We start from the raw sequence: 22,588 nt of genomic DNA, 5'->3' as shown, positions 1-22,588 counted from the left end.
GATTAATGCTCCGGCTAAATTAAATGAACGTTATTTTTACTAAAATATCCTGTATATTTGGTAGGACTGCCAAAATTAATTAGACTGTTTCATTCCAATAGAAAAAATAAATTAATGTAACATATTTCAAAGTGATCACTATACGGGATTCAATTGATGAAGATTGAATTGTATGTACACCTATTTCCAATCATTTAAGACGCTATTGTTTTATATCTAGATCACTCTACCTCTAAAACACCTCGCGAACGCTCATCTCAGCCTCCTATAGTAAAATAGCAGATTTAGTTGCTAAGCTAAACAAGCTCTTATAAGTGTCATGAGTGCATGAGGGATGAGAGTATATAATATAATTTAATATAGAGTATATAATATAATATAATAAACGTATAATTGAAATATGGTATATGGTAGCCCCCTTAAATGTAATATTCAAGACTCAACACTCGTTGAGCAAATATAATGTTTTTACTCTAATTAGTCTTGCCATAAATATTCTAATATAAAAACAACGTTTTTTATTACACGTAAGATTTATTACTATTACACTGTATTTGTTTAACACCTTAATATAAAACCATTAAAACATCTAAAGCCTCGTCGAAGTAGTCTCTATTGGCTGCAATACAGTCCTTTAAAATTAAGACCAGTTATCAATAGCAGCATGCATGCATGCATGGATTGTTTGTGGGACTCCAAATTATCATTGCATTTAGAGCGAATCTTACTCACTAAAGTTGTTAAACCTTGAATTAAAATCCAGTGATTATGATCAGGACTGCCAGTCTTCAGCTCTAAATAAGTACGAAATGTTCGTTTTTAACCAAAACGATCATTTCGTACTTATTTATACGGATAGAACTTTATGATCCATCGCAGTATCTTGCTGAAAGGACCGTTTTTGATAATTGAACATGATGTAGCTAAAAGGTTTAACTACCTTCTCAGAAATGGTATCTTAATACACTTGTGCCTTGTTTCTTGAAACCTTTTTTAAAAAAATATGACTCAGTCACTCCTTTTTAGCTAACCCCGCACCAAAGCAACACTGAAGTCGGATAATGGCCACTTTGTAGAATATTAACTAATTGGGAAGCTTCTTCAGAGTTTTTCACATAAATATGGTAATTTTGTTTTTTACAATACTTCTCTTAAGAACACCACGTGGACTGCTAGATCCAGGTTTAATTGTATGTATCAATTCACCGGTACATAAAATTTTGACTAATACTTAGCGTATGAAAGATTTTAAAAAATTATTTATTACACGCTATTTTAATAATACAAAATATTATGCACTATATTGGTGCGTAAGTATGAAAAAATTATTTGCAATTATTTAAAAATGTCAGATTCCAAAATCAAAAGTAATATTTTGTTTATTTTTTCGTATTTATGACCAGACTAAGTATTGTTAATTTTCGCAGTGGTAAAAAATAAAAGCGCGTGACACATAATTCAGATCTGCGTGAGCCAATATTAGTAGTTATACAGATGAACCCACCTCTTGCAAATCTTCTCAACCCCAGATATATTATTAAAAAAAACCAAATACAAACGTGACGTCCACGAAGAACATAATATGTTGACCGAAACCCTGGTTAAAACGATTGTACTCCCACACTATGCTTTTTTGTGTTTGAATAAAATAAGTAAGTCTCTAAATTTCAGAAATCCTTCTCACTGATCTGTATTTTAAATGCTTTCAAAAATACAATTTAATAAGATTTTATTTACGTTATGTTCTTGTTTGTATTGATATCATAGACTTAGTATTACAACAAACGTTATTATGTACGGTTCGTTAAATTGTTTTGAGTAAAAAACAATTGTTCATCAATAATCCGTACACATTTGACACAAACGACCTAATTATTTTACTTCAAACGAGTTCAAGAAGCAACCTCGTGGCTATCGAAATAAGTAACTCGGTGCATGAATAATTTATAATTTCTTTTGCAACACACGAGCTCAAAAATACATTAAACCACCAAATTATATAATTTAATTTAATTATCTTAATTTAAAGATGTCATTGCAAAATACCGTTTCATATTACATTTTTACTTATACACATACTTTAGTAATTTAAACAAAACATTGGATCAAATTCTTGCATATACAAGCACAAAAACATGGCCTTCCGAACGTCCGAACGCAGAAATCGTTCCTTGTATCATGTTTTCTAAGCGTTCATTTTCAGCAAATCATACCGTATTAAAAAATACAATTCAATGAAACTAATCCCAACTAAACAATATTTGCACATTTAAATAGGCGAACTACAAAGTGAAATATACACAGTAGTGAATAAAGTGTCTTTTGTAACATTCGATAATATTGTTAGTTAAAATTATGGTTTAGAAAGCATATATTATACGGTAGATATGATATTCATTATCAATTTTGATATTATATCTGTTAATAAATTCTTTTATTTAAATTGTCCATCAACTAAATATTAAACAAATCTTATTTTATGAATGCGCCTTGTTTTTTATTATAGCAAATTCTTTGGGATACCAATTAATGCTATTATATTCCGAACAAAACTGTCCATACATATGATTAATTAATTACCGTGCTTTCACTAAGGATTAAAATTTATTTATAACATATGGGTAATATATGTAGCGTTACAAATACGTAAAACTAGTTTTTCATTATGTTGAATGTATCCACACTATCATAAATTATTGATTTCAAAAATGACATTTAAAAAAAAACTCCTAATGTTCACAAAATTGGTTAATAATTTGTAACAAATTATTCTTCTTCAGCTCAAATAGTTGAAATGTAAGTAGTTAAGTATAATATATTTTTGGAAAATTAGCAACATTGTTGAAACGTCTATCTGACGTTGTTTTTACCTAGCTAGTATCAATATTATCATTTCGTAAAATTTTTAATATCTATTTGAGTAGATCAGATAAATTGTTAGAAAACTATTTGCTGTGATCAGTGCTTTATTTTATACATAATTTAAAATATGGAAATAACTAGAAAAAATTTTGCTGAAGAATATGAAAACATTGTCAATAACCTAAAACTTTCATGTTTTGTAGGATTTGATGCTGAATTTACAGCTCTATTATCAGGAGACTATTTTAAAAACAGGTAAAAATAAAGAAAAGAACCGAAATTCTTAACAAATTTTTATAATATATGTATTGTGAATATTTTCAAAACAATTTTTACAGACATCGTGATGTCTTTTAACTATGAGTACAAAATCTTAAATTTCCTTTTTAAAAATGATCATTAACAATAAACTTAGTGTTGTTAAAGCCATATTTTAATGTATTGCAGGCTGTTTGACACAAATGAAGAAAGGTATGATAAAATGAAGACAAAAGTAGACAAAATGATGATGTTACAAGTAGGACTCACAATGTTTCATTATGATAGAGTGAATGATGACTACAACGCCATTGGCTATACATTCCACCTATGTCCACAGTCAGTTGGAGATATTGATCAGTCATTTATGTTTCAAGCATCTACTCTAAAGTTCCTATGCAGACATAACTTTAATTTTAATAAGGTAAATAGATTTTAAATAATTACCAAAGTAATTTATAAGTCAAAATTATTTTGATAGATAATTAAAATATTTTTTAATAAGATTAATATGATATATCAGGCACATACAAAGAGAAATAATTTTACCACTATATAAAAACTACATTATAACATTCAAACTTAGAAGATGAAAAAGTACTATGACATAATCAATGAAATAGCTAGGAACAAATTCATAGTAAATTTTTATGCAGTGGAGGCAGAAGCGAGAAATATAACAGTGAAATCTATTTAACTTGCTGAAAGAGCATACATCAGCCCATTTCCATTAGCGAGCTTCTAAAAAGCATTGATAGGGTCATTTCAAATTTGGTGAGGTTGATATGGTGAAGGTGAATACTTATGCTTTGCAAATAGGCAACCCTTTACTACCTCTGTGTCAGTCCCAAGCACCGTACCCATACCACCTACCTAAAATATATTAGATGAAACACCTGCAAGTTTTATCTGTGGAACATTTCACTTATTGAAGAATTTACTTCATTAACATAGTAATCACTATCTAAAAATACATTATTACCTTCAATATAAGAAAGTATTTAATTCGAAACAGTCCAGAATAGTACTACTGCAAAGTATATTATAGCCACCAAATAGTGTGCCACCAATTATTACCATGTTAGGGTATGAATAAAATTATAGCCACTGTTATTACACTGACAACTGTCTATTATAAAAATTGGCCTTACCTAACAGTAAGAGATGTTTGGGCCTGTAATAGGTACCTTACTTTGTCATAAAAAAAAAAAAACAAAGTACATATTGTGAAATTTTTTGTAAAGTTAAATTTATTTGCGGGATATCTATCATTCTAATGTTTGTATTGGTTTGACCTAATACACAGCAATATTGATACATAAATGTTCAACGCCCTGCATATCCTATGTCGCTCAGAGAAAGTAACTTTGTTAAAAAAAAAATTATCTCTGACACTCATAGTCAAAACTTGGTTTCAAGAACCAACTTAAGGAGAATGAGGCAGTGAGATGAATTATTAAAAATTGTAGCTCATTGTGTTCTAAAATAGGCTACTGAAAAGGAAGGAAATGCTAATACTATCTCGATCTTCACTCTATATATTTTTTATACTGAAATAAAAAACTAAGCCGGTCTTAATTTAAACATGCCTTCCCTTCTTGGAAATAGAGGTGTTGCAATTACTTAATTTTAAGGTTTACATTAAGTTTTAAAAAATTGGCATTAATTAACTTATCAATACTCTCCTAGTTCTATATCTTCCATTTAACTGTAGTTAAGTCATTTCGGAGTAAAATATCTTGTCATACTCTAGCTAATAATGTAGATATTTTGCAAATATTTTAAGTTGGTGTATTCTTTAATTTATAGTTCACATATGAGGGTATTCCATATCTGTCAAAATTGGAAGAAGATGAAGTTCATCAACAAATTAAAAACAACAACCTTGCTAGATATCTAAATTCTAATTTAGAAATAAAGGAAGATAACCAATTACAGCATTATTGTTCAGAAGTTTCTAAGTAAGTACTAATAGTTTTAGAACATAATAGTTCTTTAAACAAAAATTTAAAATTTATACAATTAATGGACTAAATTTCTTATTGATGTTAAGTTGAGGATGAAATGGCACTGACCTAAGAAGAACAGGCGACAAATTCTCCTAAAATAAATTTACAAAATCAACACAGCTGAGAAAATTTTCTTTCTTTTTGTAATAACTTTACATCATTACTAAAGCATATAATAACTGTATGAAGATGTAATCAAAGTATTACCACATATTAAAAAAGGTTTTATAATACTACTGTGAGTGCATTCCTCTAAAAACTTTTTTATTTGGTATGATATTAAATGTATATTTTTGTTTGAATATTACAGTAATATTGAATAGCAGATATTAAAAAATTTCTTCCTCATACAACCAAGTAGGTGAAGAATATTTAAAAGGTTTATGTTAATATCTAGAATAGATACTTATATAATCCTTTCTTTGAAATATGTCATCCCAAAATGACTACAGACTAAATAATATTATAATATACCCATATTAGACACTCGGGCACATTTTTTATTTATCTTTATTGTAATCACAGAATTTTTGTTCTATTTTTAAGATGGCTGAGTAATAGTGAAGATGGAACAATGTACATTGATGAACATGATGCCATCCTAAGATATCTAATACACACTGAAGTGCGAGAGAGGTTTCCCAACGTTCTTACAACAGATAGCTTAGGTAATAGCAATAAGGTAATTTATGTAGCTTGGTACTCAAATTTTTATCCTATTCAAGCAAAATGTACAGAATATCATTATTGTTATAATCTTAAATGGAGAAAGTTATAAGTATGAGGGTTTGCAAATGAAGACATTAATTGAGGAATATTAAATTTATTTTATTTTATCAGCATTTCTTTTTTATTAACAGTTACAAAATTTTACTTTTCAGATCTTGATATATCGAAATGAACATATAAAAGGCGCGAATAATATCTCAATAGATATATTAGAGAAGAAATTATTGAAAAGTTTGTTAGGATTTTCACAGATAATACACTTGTTAGCCCAAGAGGGCAAACCATTAGTGGGTCATAATGTCTTTATGGATTTAGTGTTGCTACACAATCAATTTATTGGTCCATTACCTAAAAAGTATTCTAAATTCAAATACAACATTAATAGCATGTTTCCAGTAATTTATGATACCAAATATATTTCATATGAAATGGCCAGAAAATTGACTTTTGATGAACTATGGAGTTCAAATACACTTCAAGAGTAAGGTTATTTACGTTTTATTATTATTTTATTTGTTACTTTTCACCAGAATGCAGTTTTTAATGTGATATTTCTTTACAGATTGTATGAATTTTTTGCTGAAGCTAAATGTGAAAAACTACAAACGGGTATCAATTTTGTTAGACTTATAGGACAATCAAATATGAATAAATCTTATCATGAAGCTGGTTGGGACTCATTTTGTACAGGTAATTTATTAGATTACAATTAAAAATCTCACAAACAATTATATTCATTGGAAATAAAAAATAAAGCAAACCATGTGTATAACTGTACAGCAGTAGTATAATTAACTACACATTCAGTACATTTCTGAGGAAACAAAATGTAAAAGATTAATAATAAAGTTCTGGAAGAACATCATCTACTGAGACAGTAAAAATTATTACAGTACCCATCGATAAATATTGCACATCAAACTTTGGAAAGAAACAATCGGCCATTTTCGGCTTTGTAGAGCGTTATCTCTGTAGTACGACTGACAAAATGTCGCATAGATAGTGTAATTTTAATCTGTATTAACTTAATATTGAAACGCTTTTTCTTACTATATTATCATTACATTATTTATTATTTCTGAAATTCTTTATTTTCAGATAGAGCGTTCCATAAATTAATTGCCAGGAAATGAGCTATATATTCACCTCTTTTAAGCTTTTATAAGCAGAAGTATACTCACCCTGTATACTTCTGCTTAATATATTATATTTTATCTGTATAGTTTATTTATTTATTTATTTAATATTCTTTATTGTACACATTAGGATACATTTAAATAGTTTCACAATAATATAGGTTCTGTATTATAATAATGTGTAGTTATTTTTATGATACATGTATTATAAATGAGAGTCATGGAGTAGAATATGGTTTTGGTTTGTCTACTAAATCAAATTAGAAATGAACGAACGAGTGGCGAGTTGATGTGGCAGTGTGCAGGCCACATAGAACAGTGAACAGCTGACAACTTAAGGTTCTAGAGGGCCCACAGTCCTGCAAGCCCAACGTAGGACATCCAGAAACATAGTGGACCTTGCTGGCCTTGTTACGGTACTCTGTACATTTGACGACACTGGATAGATATTGCATCCAACCGCTCCAATTAAAAGCCTACGTGGAGCAGTCGACGTTCTTTGGCTGAAATGATGATGATATTTATTAGTATTCTGTAATGTATGTACGATGAATTCTATGATGTTCTATCACTTGACGACCGCCTTCCATTGGTTCCATCACCACCATCTCTTTTTAACTATTTTTTTACCTATTACATCCGACTTCTTTTTGTGTCCAGTGTTAATTAGACTAGAGAAGAAATAAATAAATGTATGCAAAAATAACAGTATTTAAAATAACGTTCATAAGAGCTTTCAGAATTTATTCTAATCATACATATTGTGTATGAAAGAATTAAAGGAGGAAAAGGAACTTCATAAAGATTCTCTTTTACTTCAAGTTTTACTGGACATTGCTTCATTCTTCGAATAAGTTGCTATGATAAGACTAATTATGTTAAATACTTGCAGCTTAAACGGACTTTGTACTAATGGTGCATCGCAGCCTGTAAGCTTAATTGTTTATAGGTGTAAAAATTTTAAAGCTATGAATGTATGGCTCATTTGCGGTCAGGTTTCAAAAAATAAAAAAAAATAATGGTTTCCTAAATAATTAATTTCAATCACTGGCAACACACATTAGACATCTTACTTTATTTCAGATTTCATATCTCAATTATAAAGAATGTAACTTATTAAAACAATAAGTTATCTATATAATTCAACTGTAAGACAAATACTAATAAAATATAGTTTTTTCATTGTAATGTTTTTTGGTACACAATACTTTTTGTTTCGTCACGTCTTAACACATCTTGCTTTGTATTAATTCACTCTGTGATTTGTATTGGAAAACAAAAATAGTGTTTTTACTCTTTTCCTCAATCTTAACTTAAAGAACGTCTACCCGTTGTTGAGTTAGAATTCAGGCAGTACAACTCTGCAGAGACAAATAGTAAACATTTTACTTAATTTTAACACGTAGTAATAGAAATTTCGTAAACGCTTTTTCTTAATATATTATCTTTACATGACTAATTATTTCTGAAATCATTGAATTTTGTACGCCTTGAAACGCCCACTGCAAGGTGCAGGCGTCCTTCATAGTTTACTACCATGACAGGTCTTGCACAGCCAGTATCATACCATACATTCACTCCTTTGTCGTTTTTACACCTATAACATATCACCATGTATAGATTTATTTCCGTGACTAAAATATTTGATTACTATTAATAATTATGTTCATTTGTGTTATTCAGGTTACTGCTTCGTAAGGCTGGGTCATTGGGCGGCGTGCGAAAACATAGGAAAGCAACGGCCGGTAGCCCCCGCAGAGATGCTGGCTGCACTGGAGCCCTACTGTAACAAAGTCAATGTGATTCGTGGCGCCTTACCTTATATGGTATATCTCAGATGTAACTTTAAATATCGAAAATACATATTATTGTGATCTTAGTAATTAAAAATTATCATTTCAGGCCTAAATCGTCCACTGCTTTATATAAATCTTCCACAGATTTGCAATAGGACCAGTTGGAATTTAACAACTTTATAGGAAGACTTTCTACGCTTGCCGATCCGTGGTCTTCTCTGCAGAACTGTAATGCCACAGTGGGCCATCATTCAATTTTCCACATTCCTTATTCGAATTAATACTGGAGATAACAAATATATTAGAAACCTTCTGTCATGATGATGTAAGAACTTAACATCCTCAGCAGTCCGGCGATATCACTGAAATAAGGCTCTGAAACTCTTGAAGGCATCCTCAAGCTTAGTTTTCAAAAACGGATGTTTCATTTCATTTAAAATCTAATAATGCAAGTGTAACTGCGGCAAATGCATTGGTAGCCCAATGGTAGTACTGATACTTGCGTTAGTAGGTTGCAGGTTTGATATCCGGGATACAATCTTATATAACTCACACTTTGTATATTAATTACATGGAATTGCCATTGCTCATTTACAAGTCTCCAGAGAGGACGGGCAGCAGCTTTCTCTGAGTACCTTAATACCACACTACGATCGGGTTTGCGATCGCAGTGTGGTATTATGGCACGCTTACCAAGCATGGCGACTATGGTATATCCCACCTTAGATAACTATGGGTGAGTTATATGCATTGCAGTGGGCGCCTATGGGCTAAAACCACAACGACGAAAAATGACTCAAAAAATATGGCGGAATATGTTCAGCGTAGACATTTTTTTACTATTTTCGTCAAATTAATATTTCAGATGAAAGTATTTTAATGATGTTGTTATAGTAATAGTAATTTTCTTCACCATCTCCTTTTCCACTTAATACTTCCACAGCAAAGCGAGGCGACATCTAGAACCATTCTCTGCCTAGGACAAGGTTCTCCATATCGTCGGTTTTATTCCACATAGTAATGGTTACTAATTAATATAAATAGATTAAACAAATACATTTTCTACGAGATACCCATTTTTTAGGATATTTTACTGAGTAATTTGTTAAGGATGATAAGGAAGGGAGTATAGCTCATTTGTCAACAATAACTTTAAAACTTTTACATCTATGGTTATAGAATCGCCCGGTATAGCAGAAAATCTTGAAATGAATTTTTATTACGCAATTTTTAGAGTTTAAAATTATTATACATTAAATGGATAATTATGTTTCAGAGTCTGACTGGCAGCGACCCACCCACACACCGTCCCAGCATATTGCACGTCAAATCACTCAAAGAGCGATATATAGACGTGGAAAAGGTGCGATGCAATTATATTATTAGATGTAGGAGAGATCGTTTCCAGATATCATAATAATTTCCCCATCGGGCACCTAATAATAGTGCACGCAAAACTTCGGCGAACGATCTCTGTTCAACCTTGGCGTAACATATTGGCCAATAACTATCACAAAGTTTACGCTAAAACTGGCAGGATAAAGACGTTGCATAAGGAGCTCGAGACGATACTATTTTCGTTGTTACAACGTGTGTACGTTCCGGACCGTCCGCCTTTTCTCAATCCTCAGCGCCAAATTTAGAAACCATATGTTAGTAGACCGTTATGGCAGTAATAATTGTCACCCAGCTCGATACAGGTTTCGTGGACGCGTTTTCCAACTGGGTGCACGGGTACGAATTATGTTTGGGCAGCTTCGACTCTTAAGCAACGCGCCGACACAGTGTTTGACAAACAGGCACGCTGAATCGGCTGACATTTGGCACAACGCCAGCGCCGGACCCGACGCACACATGCGTATCTCACACCCACACACATACCGGCACACATATTTCCCGTTGCTAGTTAAAACAGATTGATAATGCCCAAGTGTCACACGGAACTTTATTTTAGCTCTATGTTCGTTTTTAAACGCCACCGGGTGTTTGATTACTGTACGTGCGGCAGTCATTTTTCATGCCACTGTCAAGGTTGATTTAAGGTTAAGATATAAATACGCTCACCGAGCGAATGTCATCGTAGCGGGAAATGTGAAGACGACCGCTCGCTTATAGATAGAATTTGCGACGGCTTTGTTGGGTTCGGGATGGCTCGGTTATATTTGTTCTTGCCGGCTAGGTGGCGTACGAAGTCGCCGGTTTGGGGGCCGCCGACGTAAGATCTCACGGAAGCCGAGCCGCTCTCATCGCGGCTGGCACGCGCTTCACGTAAGTCTGACGTACGACAATAATTAATTCATTTTAGATTTTGACGTAATCCGTAAAGCGGATGAGATGAATAAAAAATAAAGAATTTACCAACCATCTAAAATTTACGTCATAGAAAATGTAATAAAAATTATAACATGGTAATCGTTGAGGCCGGAAGATTCTCGAGTAGCGATTACAAGCCGATAAACACGGCGTGGGTAGGTCCCGTATCTGGATGGACAACATAATCAAAGTCACGGGAAGCTGCTGACTGCGCAAGACCATTGATCGTGTCGATCTTATAGGGAAGCCTATACCTTGCAGTGGGCATCTGTAGGGCTGATTTGGCGATAATGCTGAATCTTGTTATCCAACAGTATGAAAAATACAAAACAAAATTCCGACCATTAGATAAAACAACGCAATAAATAACTACGTCATACATGATGTCCAATATTTTTCTTAATACCATCAAACGATTATTTAAAAACAAAATAACACACTCATGGTGAGTGTTTTGAGATTAGAATATAATAGATAACAATATGCAGTTAATTTTTTTCAGAGCTGACAAAATCATGAACAAATTTCGTGATAGCAGGAATTACAAGATATCAATGTACAAAGCGTACAGACATTCAGCGGCCCATCGCATCGCAATCTGGTAAATTCTTATTATAGAAATTTATTTTGGCACATGAAAATTTACGAAGACAATATTGCTTTTATGCTTGGCACAGTTCTAATTTTACAATTTATGCCATGTTTCGTGTAAATTTTGTAAACAACACGGCCAATAATGTTCAACAGCCCGTGGACGAAGTAAAATAAATACTTTTTCGTACGTGAAACACTGGCCACTTTACTTTTTCGTCCACTCAAATGAAAAACGTAAAATACACTCTTATGTGAATACGATATTCGTCATTGGCATGAGTTGATGGTGTTAATTTAAAAACAACTAAAAACTTAATCATTTTCAACAAGAAAATTAATTTAGAAACATTAAACGTTATTGTCTATTTCTGCATTGTTGTTTATTTAAAAAAAAAGTTTGAGTATTAACTGCAAACTGAAAATTTAACAGATAACACTAAAAATTATAATTCGAACGTAGAAGAATTCTGTTGATTACGATTTCAAATAGGATAGTTTGAAAGCGATTTGCATCCAAAGCCTTTCGACGTCTTAATAAAGTCGCTTTTCACCTTTTGGTGGATATTCTTTCCTGGTCTTCACTCCATAAGGCTTCACACCTTTAGGCTCCAGCGGCCATTAATCCGATATCGCTCAAGGCCTTAAGACTAAAATCTGCTACAAATATATTTACGACCTATGTGTTCTAACAGTGGTAATAAATGAAAATAGAATTAAAGTCGTATTTGTGATAAAATAAGATAACCTTTATTAAATAGGTATAAGCAATACACACACACTGTGATATTTAAGATAAGAGGTGAAGGAAGAGATGCTATGCAAGAAAGGAAATTAGTATGCAAAGGAATCTTAATAATATTCCTTATATTAGAGAATTATAAGAATGAAAGAAGAGGAAATTTAGACCATATGACAAATAATCGAAGAGTAAGAAGATAAAAAAGTATGTAAAAGATTATTAAAAAAAATATTGGTGACTTATGGTTCTGAAACCTCTCACTCGTGGACCTTATTGACAAGCTCCCAGTCACTCAACGAGACATGCAAAGAGCTGTGGTCAGGATTTCTCTGCGAGATCAAATCGGGAATATGGATATGCGTTGACAAACTACAGTACCCGCTATAGTCCTGTGGATTAAGGAGTTAAACAGAATTTAAATTTGGAACTCAATTTTTAGTTAAGTTTTTATATCTTACTGCATCAATATCTAGTTTTTTACTTACTATACACTTCGTTATACTGGCTACAAAATAAACATTGATTTGATGGAAGACTAAAGTGTAATTCGCGAGCCACAGTTCTTATTAACTAATTTGTAACAAGACTAAGAGTTGGAACACAGCGCAATACTTTCCAGATCTAGAAGATTCGATTCGTTTACACTTGGCACCATATGTGGTTTAGTCAACCACCAAATAAAAAATTGCATAAGCAAATCTCAGCTGCGATGTGACTTAACCAACGCATTAATTTTTATAGCCAGCTGGTGGCCAAATTTAATGAAGCATATATGACTTAACATCTTAATTTGGATTTAACTGACCATTAATAATTTGCAGGAGCGGCGCTTTGATCACCGGCGGCTTATTACTAATGCTGTTACACAAGAGAGTCAAGCCGTAAATAAACACACGAGCGTAACTTCGATTTATTATTGAATCGAATGTACATTGCTTAGTTTCGTCTACCTAAAACTTAAGAGTTTTTTTTTTAAGATTTAGTTTTATTTTGTAAGCTTTAATCACTTTAAATAAACATTTTTACAAAACAAACATTACTTTTTCTTCTCCTGCCTTTACTTAACTATGATGTTTTTTCTATAGCTCTACTGAAACCTCTGTACCGCGCCTTAGGTATGCGCAGTAACGGGGAGGGAATATCGGTAGCGCCTTCACGTCAGTCTATCGACAAAGCTCCCTACTGATATACTCAAACTCTTTCGTAGGTGCTGCGCTTTTCTAAGGCGTAATATAGTAGTTTCGTTAATACTATAACAAGTTTTAATCATATTTTCTGCAAATATCGGTTGATATGTTATAAAGAAACGGACTTTGCCACGTCAACGTCTCTTCAAATTATATTTCCCTTAAAGGCCGAAAAATATCGGGTAATATTAGATAAATCCGTTCTATATTTTCCTCCACGTGTTCCTTGTTTTTAAGTATATACTGTTTTTTTAAATAACTATCTAAACGAGGTGAGTAATATAACAACATTCTTACCATCGATAGTAAAGTTTTTAAGAATTTAAAATATACCTATCAAATAATAATTATTACTTTAAAGTAAGCTTAGAGTTTTACTGCGTCAAACTATCTTATAATTACGTATTTATTTCAACACGATACCAAACGAAAAACGTATACCAAGTACGTCCGGATACTGAATCCAATCGCAAATCCCTAACCAAATAAACTATTACGTAAATACGTTTACAACCCTATTATATTAGAGTACTCGTATTATTTTTTTATTGTAATATACAGGAACAATAACGTAAGCCCAAGCATGATTTATGCCAGTTGGTGAGTAAAACAAAATAATCTTAATTTTTTATTGACCTAAAAATATCGACTCACATTTTTATTAAAAAGGTTTTATATTAGGTAAACCGGACAAGTCTTTGTAGATCAAACATTTCCTGTTTCTTCACAATAAGGTACGATTACCATTTAATTTATAGCAATACACATCGTAAATGAAACCTCAAGCCGATTGTCTACGCTATCTCTAGGCGACCACTTCAAAGGCAAAAGTTCCGAATATATCGCAATCAATCTATCAACGGTGGCCGGGAAATAAAATTCGCGTAACTGTTCCCATTCCTCGGCGTCGGTCAAACAATGAATAGGTAACACATTCGTTATTTCAACTGAAAGCGACTGTTTATTTTGCGTGAGCTTTAAAACATGCCGCCAGTGTATACGCCGCTCATTCACGAGAGTGCATTTAATGAAGTAATCAGCAGGATGTTGCATGGTGGACGGTTTCGATTTGTTCTGGGCGCGAACGGTAAATCATCATAAATCTCGCATGTCAAAATGTTTTCCCATGCCCGTCGCGGCGGGGGCGAAGCTGCATAAGCAAAGTGAACTCGCCTCTAGTCAGTTATTAAACGCAATTGATTCTATTCCAACACAAATGGATTTTATGCAACACTAAATCGGATTCACTCATCGCTTTAGATTGTCAGTTTGATACCTTGATTTACGCTTGAAATGTGAATTAATTTTAGACTAAATTTATTTAACAAAACCTTGACATTGTTATTTCACTGTTAGACTTCTACAGTGCAGAAACGTGAAAGGTAAAAAATGGACACGAGTACGAATTTGAAATATAATACTAGAAAAAAATGCTCCTGATATCACGGACTAAAGAAAATATGTATCAAATTTTCTTAACCTTTAACTAGCTGTAGTTTTAAAATTCATTAAAAACACAAATGAATAAAAAACTAAGCGTAACGTTTATACAAACGGTTCTAAATCGTAACGAGTTACCACGCCTCTTTATCATTAATTAAATTACCTAGTCTTTATGTAATTACCTCTTCGTTTTCTTATTTTCGTGTATCAGACAAGAGCGTAAATATCTCCAAAGATTACGATCGAAGTGTACACCTCCTAATCTGAATTTGTTTAATATGTGCCTATGTTTCATAGGTTAGCAACAAGTTACTCGTGAGTTTTGATATTTAAAGAGTTTCAAACATGTGCATCCTTCACTCAGAATTTTAATAAGATAGGATATTTTGTAGCATGTGTTATTTATTCGTATTTATGTAATACCTTTTTTCACGTAAATAGGTAGATAGATATAGGTATGTATATATACTTATATAGGTATGTTTGCATATACGTACGTGTATAGTAATGTGATACTAATATGATATACTCTCATCCCCATCCAAAGGTTGTCTGGTAAAGATCGCTTCAAGCGATATGACCGTCTCTTGTATCATATGAATTGTTTCTCTTTGTTTGTGGTGTACAACTCACAATCACTGACCATTTAGTCTAGTTCTACATCAGTGCCACTATACTAAATGAGACTGAAATTCCATATCTTCTTTGGAAGACCACAGCTTAAAGATTCTATGTCTCCATATCTCCTTAGCCTTATTAATTTTATATTAGTTACTATTGGATAAAACCGGAACATTTATATTTAGGTGCTTTTATACGGCCTTATATAAAGACACCGCGATAGTACTCGTACATCTCTAGACGGCATTGAGGAAAAAGCACCTGTAAAACTGATACCTCTAAATGGCGCATCTTTAAATAGTATTATACTATTTCAGTTAATAACTATTCTATATATAAGATATGGCTGCTGCAGCCTTTAGGTTCTGAAGTAGAAATCATGGACTAGTAACCGCAGCGTAGGACGTTCGGATTCAAGATGGACATATGACTTTGTTATGGTTGTCTGAAGACGCTGCAGACCTATTTTGGTCCTATTGGCAATCTATGGCGGAGGCCTATGCCCAGCTGTGGTAATTCTGCAATAAGAAATACCATTAAAACTCACTCTCCTAAATGGCGCAACACTAAATAGCGTTGTACTATTTAAACAATTACAATCCTATATTCAGAAATAATCCTGTATCGAACAAGCCAAAAGGCTAACACGTGTGTACATATTTTGTTAGCTTCGCAGTAAAACACACGCTCCGTAATGATGTTATAAAATAGCCGTGACATCTGGAATATACCCAACGGCGTTCACCGTTAAGAAAATCATTTACCACGCCTATGTACCGAGTAATAAATTTAATGTACGCATCGTTAAAAACAATGTAATTGGTGCATACCGATAGAAACAGTGTAATAGCACGCGGTGTATTTATTGTTACCGCATAACTATAAAACTCGACCACGTCCGGAAAATAATTTTATAATTACAACCAAAGCCATCAATTTTATTCTTAATGACTCAATTAAAGATTATAGTTGTTTCATTGAAAAAAAATAAATGAGATTGTATCTCTACAAATATTAAATAGAAGTTTCGTATACGAGTTCATTGATAATTAGTGTGTATAGGCTTAAAAGGGAAAAATGTATAGCTCCTTTGCTGTCTGTGCACTCTATACAAAAATTAATAGTTTCAGAAATAATAAATAACGTAATGATATGAATAGTTAGAAAAAGCGTTTGAAAAATTCAGATTGCTATACATGTATGTTAATCCTGTATCACTGTGTGACTTGTCTCATTCCAATAGAAAAAATAAATATTTTAGAATGATCACTTTATATAGGATGAATAAATGATTTTAAAAACTATGAATGATTTTGCTGAAAAATGAGTTACAGTGAACGTATCACTTAAAGGTTTTATATCAATTAAACTACATATTAATTAATGTACATGTTACCTTCAAGAAACTACGCAGTTAGCACAAAAATTATATTAAAACGGTTTGCCTGATTACTACAGTACGGGCCTCTGATAACTTTTAAGCAATACTCGAAGACTCTTGTACATAGTTCCAGTCCTTATCCACTCGAACCTTATAGTAGCCTGATTCACTACATTTCAAAATTTCCTAATATTACTTAATAGTAAATATTTAATACATAAATCGTAATTGCTTAGTAGGCTTTCTTGTGTCTTATGAGTTGGAGGTTCGATTTCGAAAGGGTGCATAGTTTACTTTCAATATTCGAAATTACCTCAACTTATAGATTGTGAAGATAATAATGGTCCTGAAACGAGCATGCCAAAAAAATAAATTCTGACATACATTTGTATACATTATAAATCAAAATGATGTGTTAGACAAGTTTTATACCTATAAGAACTGTAGTTAGTATGTTTTATGAGCTTTCCTGCTGCGGGTGGAATTTCATCGAATCTTTATCGAAAAGAATATTCCTACCAAGTTTCAAGTCTTGAAGCCATTAAAGATGTGGTGGTGAGTCAGAATTTAGGTCGAGAGCACTTACTTAAACATTAAACGTGCAAGAAAATTTCAATTTAGATGTATGTTTTCCTTAATTTAGTATCGTCAAAACATGTTACATTTGATGGGTTAAATCGAGACGCATTATTTGCGCGCAGACGCAAGATTCCAGGAAACTGACAAGCTAACACATCAATATAGCAAACTGTCGATCATGGCTTTTGGAATATAGTTTCTCGCAAGCTCTCCCTCAACTTCGGTCGGTAAGATTGTGAAGAGCAAGATAATATTTAAAAAAATAAACTATTCTTAACCTAGTGCGGTTTAATTTATTTTAAATAAAACACCATCAGCTTTCACAGACGGTAAGCAGCAGCATTTACCGAATACTTTTGAAATGTAAAGTAAAACTGCGCATACCAAGCGTTGCGAGGATACGTACAAATTCCAGGTATGGACAAAAACATCAGGTCCCTAAACGTCTACAGCTTCACTATTCCAGGCGGAGTATCAAGCATGGTAACTGGCTAAGGACCGCACCGGCAGTCACACGATTACCCATCCATCCTGTTAGAAATCTATAAAAGAGAACTACGTCCGGCATTGGGCATCCTACTGCTGAAATGGTAATTATGACGAAAACACGATCTGAAGCTATTCATAGTTGTTTAATGTGTAAAAAAATTAACCAGAGCCTATATAAAGTAATTTTAATCAAATTATTTTTATTTTTATAAACAAAAACGAGGAGAGCAGAAGAACTATAGTTACTGACGTAACTGGAAGAATTGATGTCCAAAATGTAGCGGACGGGGCGTATCGTTCGTGCAGTGATGAAAAAAAATGTGGTTGCTAGAAGTCGCTGAATGCTTGTAGAGCAAGACCTGTTAACGCGCACTGCAAGGAACTTCCACCTCTGTACATCATATTTGACATTTTTGAGGATCAAATCTGCTACTTTTTGAAAAGAGAAATAACTATATATAGAACTATACATAGATATTACATACTATACTACATAAAGCCCTAAGTAATAAACAAAGAGGTGTTATTTTATTTGCCATTTCTAGTAAGTCGTAATCTACATCGAGAAAACAAATTAATGAACCTCTCTATATAAAATTGTATATTTATTCACATCACTGATGAAATCATAAATATCAACTGCGGCTATAAATTATTGATCGAAATTATCTCAACTCTATCTTCATGAAAACAAATACTTGAGCAGTAAATAGGTCAGGTGGAAAGAGCATTTTCGCACGTTAATGTCTGCCGAAGTTTCTGCAAATAGTTTATTCACGTAAAGAATTATTACTTCACTTAATGAAAAATTTTGTACTTTGAAATCCTTTCTAGGTTTGTTTCTTACATTTCATCAGTATAACTTACTTAAAAGTATCACATCGTAAATGTTGCGCAATAGTGTTATTTGAGTGTTATTCTATGATTTTGTGTCTAAAGATTACTTTTGACTATTACCAACTACCGTTAATAATCATTTAATACTTAATATCTCATAGTACATTTATTCACTATCAGTTTTTTTACGTATTGCATACTGTGTCTCCTGAGATTTAAGATATTTTATTACAGTTTTTCAACGTTAACTTGTAAAATTATTGTTCATGTTTTAGTTTTTTGAGAACCTAAATAAAAATTCTGCAAGACATGTCGACTAAAAATCACATATTATTTCAATAATAAGATTTAAAACATTGTCGTTTCTTATCATAACATGATAAAATTAAATTGATGGAAAAAAACTTATTATTCAATAAGCGAATATTTAAATGACAAGAGTCCTTGGCAATGATGTCGCTTCATTGTTTTTATTTCATTTAATATATCTGGTAAAATTTATTGTTAAAATATTAAAAGATATGTTGTTGTGGAGTTTCTTCCTACTCCTTCTATATAACTATAACACCTTGCGAAGCGGAGTAGAGTCAAAAATAAAATAGATTAATAAAATTTTGACGATCAATAAGTTTCATAAAAGTTCTAAAAAAATGAACTTAATCTTAGTTCAAAAAACGGCGAACTTATGAGAAAACTAATATTTGTAAGACTTAAATTGAGATTAATAGTTTTGAAAACAGGTCGTAGATGTGTTCCGGAAAGGATGCACACTATTTATGAAATATGTAACTTAAACATTCAGAAACGGTTAAGAATAACATGTGAAGAAGGTCAAAAATCTTAGTACCGAAAAATACTATAGCTCCGATATCTACCAACGAAAATGCACTGGATCTGCCTGTTGGATACACTTCTATCAGGAAGGCTTATATCTCACTGAAACCATGATTAGTCTAGCTATATATTTACCAAACAATGTTAATACAATGAGAAAAACATGTCAGCAAATTATTTAGTTTGTAGTCATTTTATTGTATTAACCGTCGTACGTTAACTACTGGATATAGTCCTAAACGGTCAGTTGAAAGCCACCTGTATCCAGAGTATTTCGACGACCTACAAAATGTAGTCTGTTTAATTTTATTTTATTTATGCATTCACTCTTTATGCACACAAAACATGTACAATGGCGGACTTAACGCCATAGACGTTCTCTACCAGTCTATCTTAGGGCAGAGAGGCAATAATCGAGGCAGGTGCTTAAACTATAATAAAATAGAACATACCTAATAATGATACAATAACAATACTTACATATATACCTCGTATAAACATTTATATACAATACATGCGAAGTAGCAGTAAAAAGAATAGAAAATGAAGTGGTTAGTGCTCTCATCTCTCGCCGTTGTCTAATCGGTAACCATTTGAGTTGCTCTCGATAAGAAGACACATGATCAGACTTGCGAAGATTAAAAACGAATCGAAAGCAATTATTGAAAAGTCGGTCCAGTTTATTGAGTAGATCTGCATTCAGGACATAGTAGCACACATCACCATAGTCGATTATAGGTAAGATCAAAGTTCGCACAAGCATCGCTCTATATGTGTGGATTACATGTATGGATACTAGGTTCGATCGGTTTTGGACACTGTTGGCTGTTCTGGCTTTTACAGAAACGTCGGGCTGCGTTCCTCTGTGGGATATTGTCCTGTGGGTGTGCGTAAGACTGCCGCGCTAGCAGCGTGGGCCAACGAACCAAGTATAGATGTAAGGCCGGTTTAAAACGGAATAAACCAATCGGTTTAAAACGAAAAAAACCGTTTAAAACCGAAAAAACCCATTTTTTTCGATTTTAAACGTTTAGTGTTGACGACTATGTTTTTCTTAAATATAAACACATTATCTATTCCAAGCGTAGACATTACCTAGCTAAGTTGAAAAACTATTACCTAGTTAACTATATTGGTTATTTTGAAAAGATTTATCAATCAGTTTCATTCGGTTTAAAACCAAACTCACACACTTGCACTTCTCACGCGGAGAGACGTCAAGATGCTACGTTGCCAGCTCGCCTACTTCACACCACACACACACATACATAGCGTGTTGCGTGCGGACATGTCAGTGTTGCCAGTATTGTAAAAAAATGTACAAATTTGGATTCAATATAAAGGTACTCGTACCAAATTCGCCAAACATTACTAAATAACTAAAATGTAATGAGCTGTTATAAAATTAGATTATTAGGTACCCGACTTTTTCTTGAAAGTAATAAAAAACTGGCTAATCTTACACAGTCCACTCGACAACATGATGATCATATAGTCAAGAAAGTCATGAAAATTTATGAGGCGCCACTATCTTTGTAAAACTGACTGACATTTCTGTCCTAAAATTAAATATGGCAACACTTTATTTCTTTTCATGACCTTGACAGACTGTGTGTGTGCATAGCAGTAGGCGGTGGCTCTCTGTCGGCCAACTCTTTGAACAGAAATTGAGGAGTGGACCTTTGAGTAGACCTTAACTACTTGGAAATAAAAGTCAAAACTCCTATCCACAATTTCTTTATGATTTAGGTATATATTATAATCTATTGTATGTAATATTGTTTCTTTTTAATTATAGTACTTTATATATAATATACTTACCTACATAGGTATAAACTGCATAGGTAACTAATACAAGACCGAGTATTGTCGATAATGATGTGTAAAAACACTGTTCTTTTATTTTAGTAGGCGAGTTTTAAACCGTTTAAAAAGGTTTATTTGGGTTTTAAACCGCCACTTTTGGTTTTAAACGTTTTAAATCGGCTTTTTTACATCTATAGAACCAAGCTCTTGGCTGTGAGTTGGGTCAAAATTCTGTTATCTCTATACTCCACTATCCCACCGTATAGATACAGACTACCCTTGTGAGTGAACGTTCTACACTGCAAAACGGTAAACGCCGCTTCATGGTCTCCACACAAGAAACTTAAGACCCCGGCGACTACGTGTTTTGTGTACTTTGTAGCCAGCCTAATTTGCAATCATCACGTTTTTTTTTACATGGCAACAATCTGCATAAGGTCGTTATACTAATACTGCATTTTCTTTTTTTTAACCGCTGATGCACACACATACGTTATCACAAAAAATAAGGAATATCTAATAAAAATCATCCCCTGACGAATAATAATAGAGTTTGACGCTTAATTGCCCATCTAATGGAAGTGGTTGAATTATTATAAAATTACCTTAAAAGCACAAACAAACGAACCTTTTAATGTCCCAAGCGGCCAACGCACTTTTATAAGCTATCTTTCATATGCCTGTACATATACCTTCATATGTACTTAAAAATGTTAATTTTTTTTTGTGTCTGTATATATATAGACATATATAGATAGATAGAAATAGCTAATAAATTTTTATTTTTTGAATTCGAGATCGGGTCGGCTAACTGGTCGAATTTTTCAATATTTTCGTTACGGCTTAAAGAAGGTTCTTACAGAGAAACAAGATGGACACTGAATAAGGAGTAACAATAGTAAACATATTTTATTTTGTCCTGCACAAATAAACGTCAAATCAGATTAAACACGTTTCCCTAGCTTTCAAACATTT

At 32.7% G+C, this 22,588-nt stretch overlaps 1 protein-coding gene across 1 annotated transcript; it reads left to right on the top strand.

Moving 5' to 3' along the window:
- Positions 1–2,989: 2,989 nt before the first annotated feature.
- On the top strand, positions 2,990–13,448 carry LOC137930389 (pre-piRNA 3'-exonuclease trimmer-like). Its single transcript, XM_068773631.1, has 11 exons — positions 2,990–3,117; positions 3,310–3,544; positions 4,930–5,081; positions 5,676–5,811; positions 6,011–6,339; positions 6,421–6,548; positions 8,678–8,820; positions 10,067–10,153; positions 10,970–11,058; positions 11,606–11,704; positions 13,258–13,448. Exons 1-11 carry the CDS (start codon positions 2,990–2,992, stop codon positions 13,319–13,321), a joined length of 1,590 nt encoding a protein of 529 aa, XP_068629732.1. The 3' UTR covers positions 13,322–13,448.
- Positions 13,449–22,588: the final 9,140 nt, after the last annotated feature.

This window comes from Battus philenor, unplaced genomic scaffold, assembly GCF_028537555.1.
Source record: "Battus philenor isolate CCGP_79_NKW_IND1 unplaced genomic scaffold, ilBatPhil1.0.hap1 SCAF_6, whole genome shotgun sequence".
Lineage (NCBI taxonomy): Eukaryota > Metazoa > Arthropoda > Insecta > Lepidoptera > Papilionidae > Battus > Battus philenor.
Note: the sequence above shows the minus strand (reverse complement) of the source record. Positions and strands in the feature narration are given on the sequence as shown.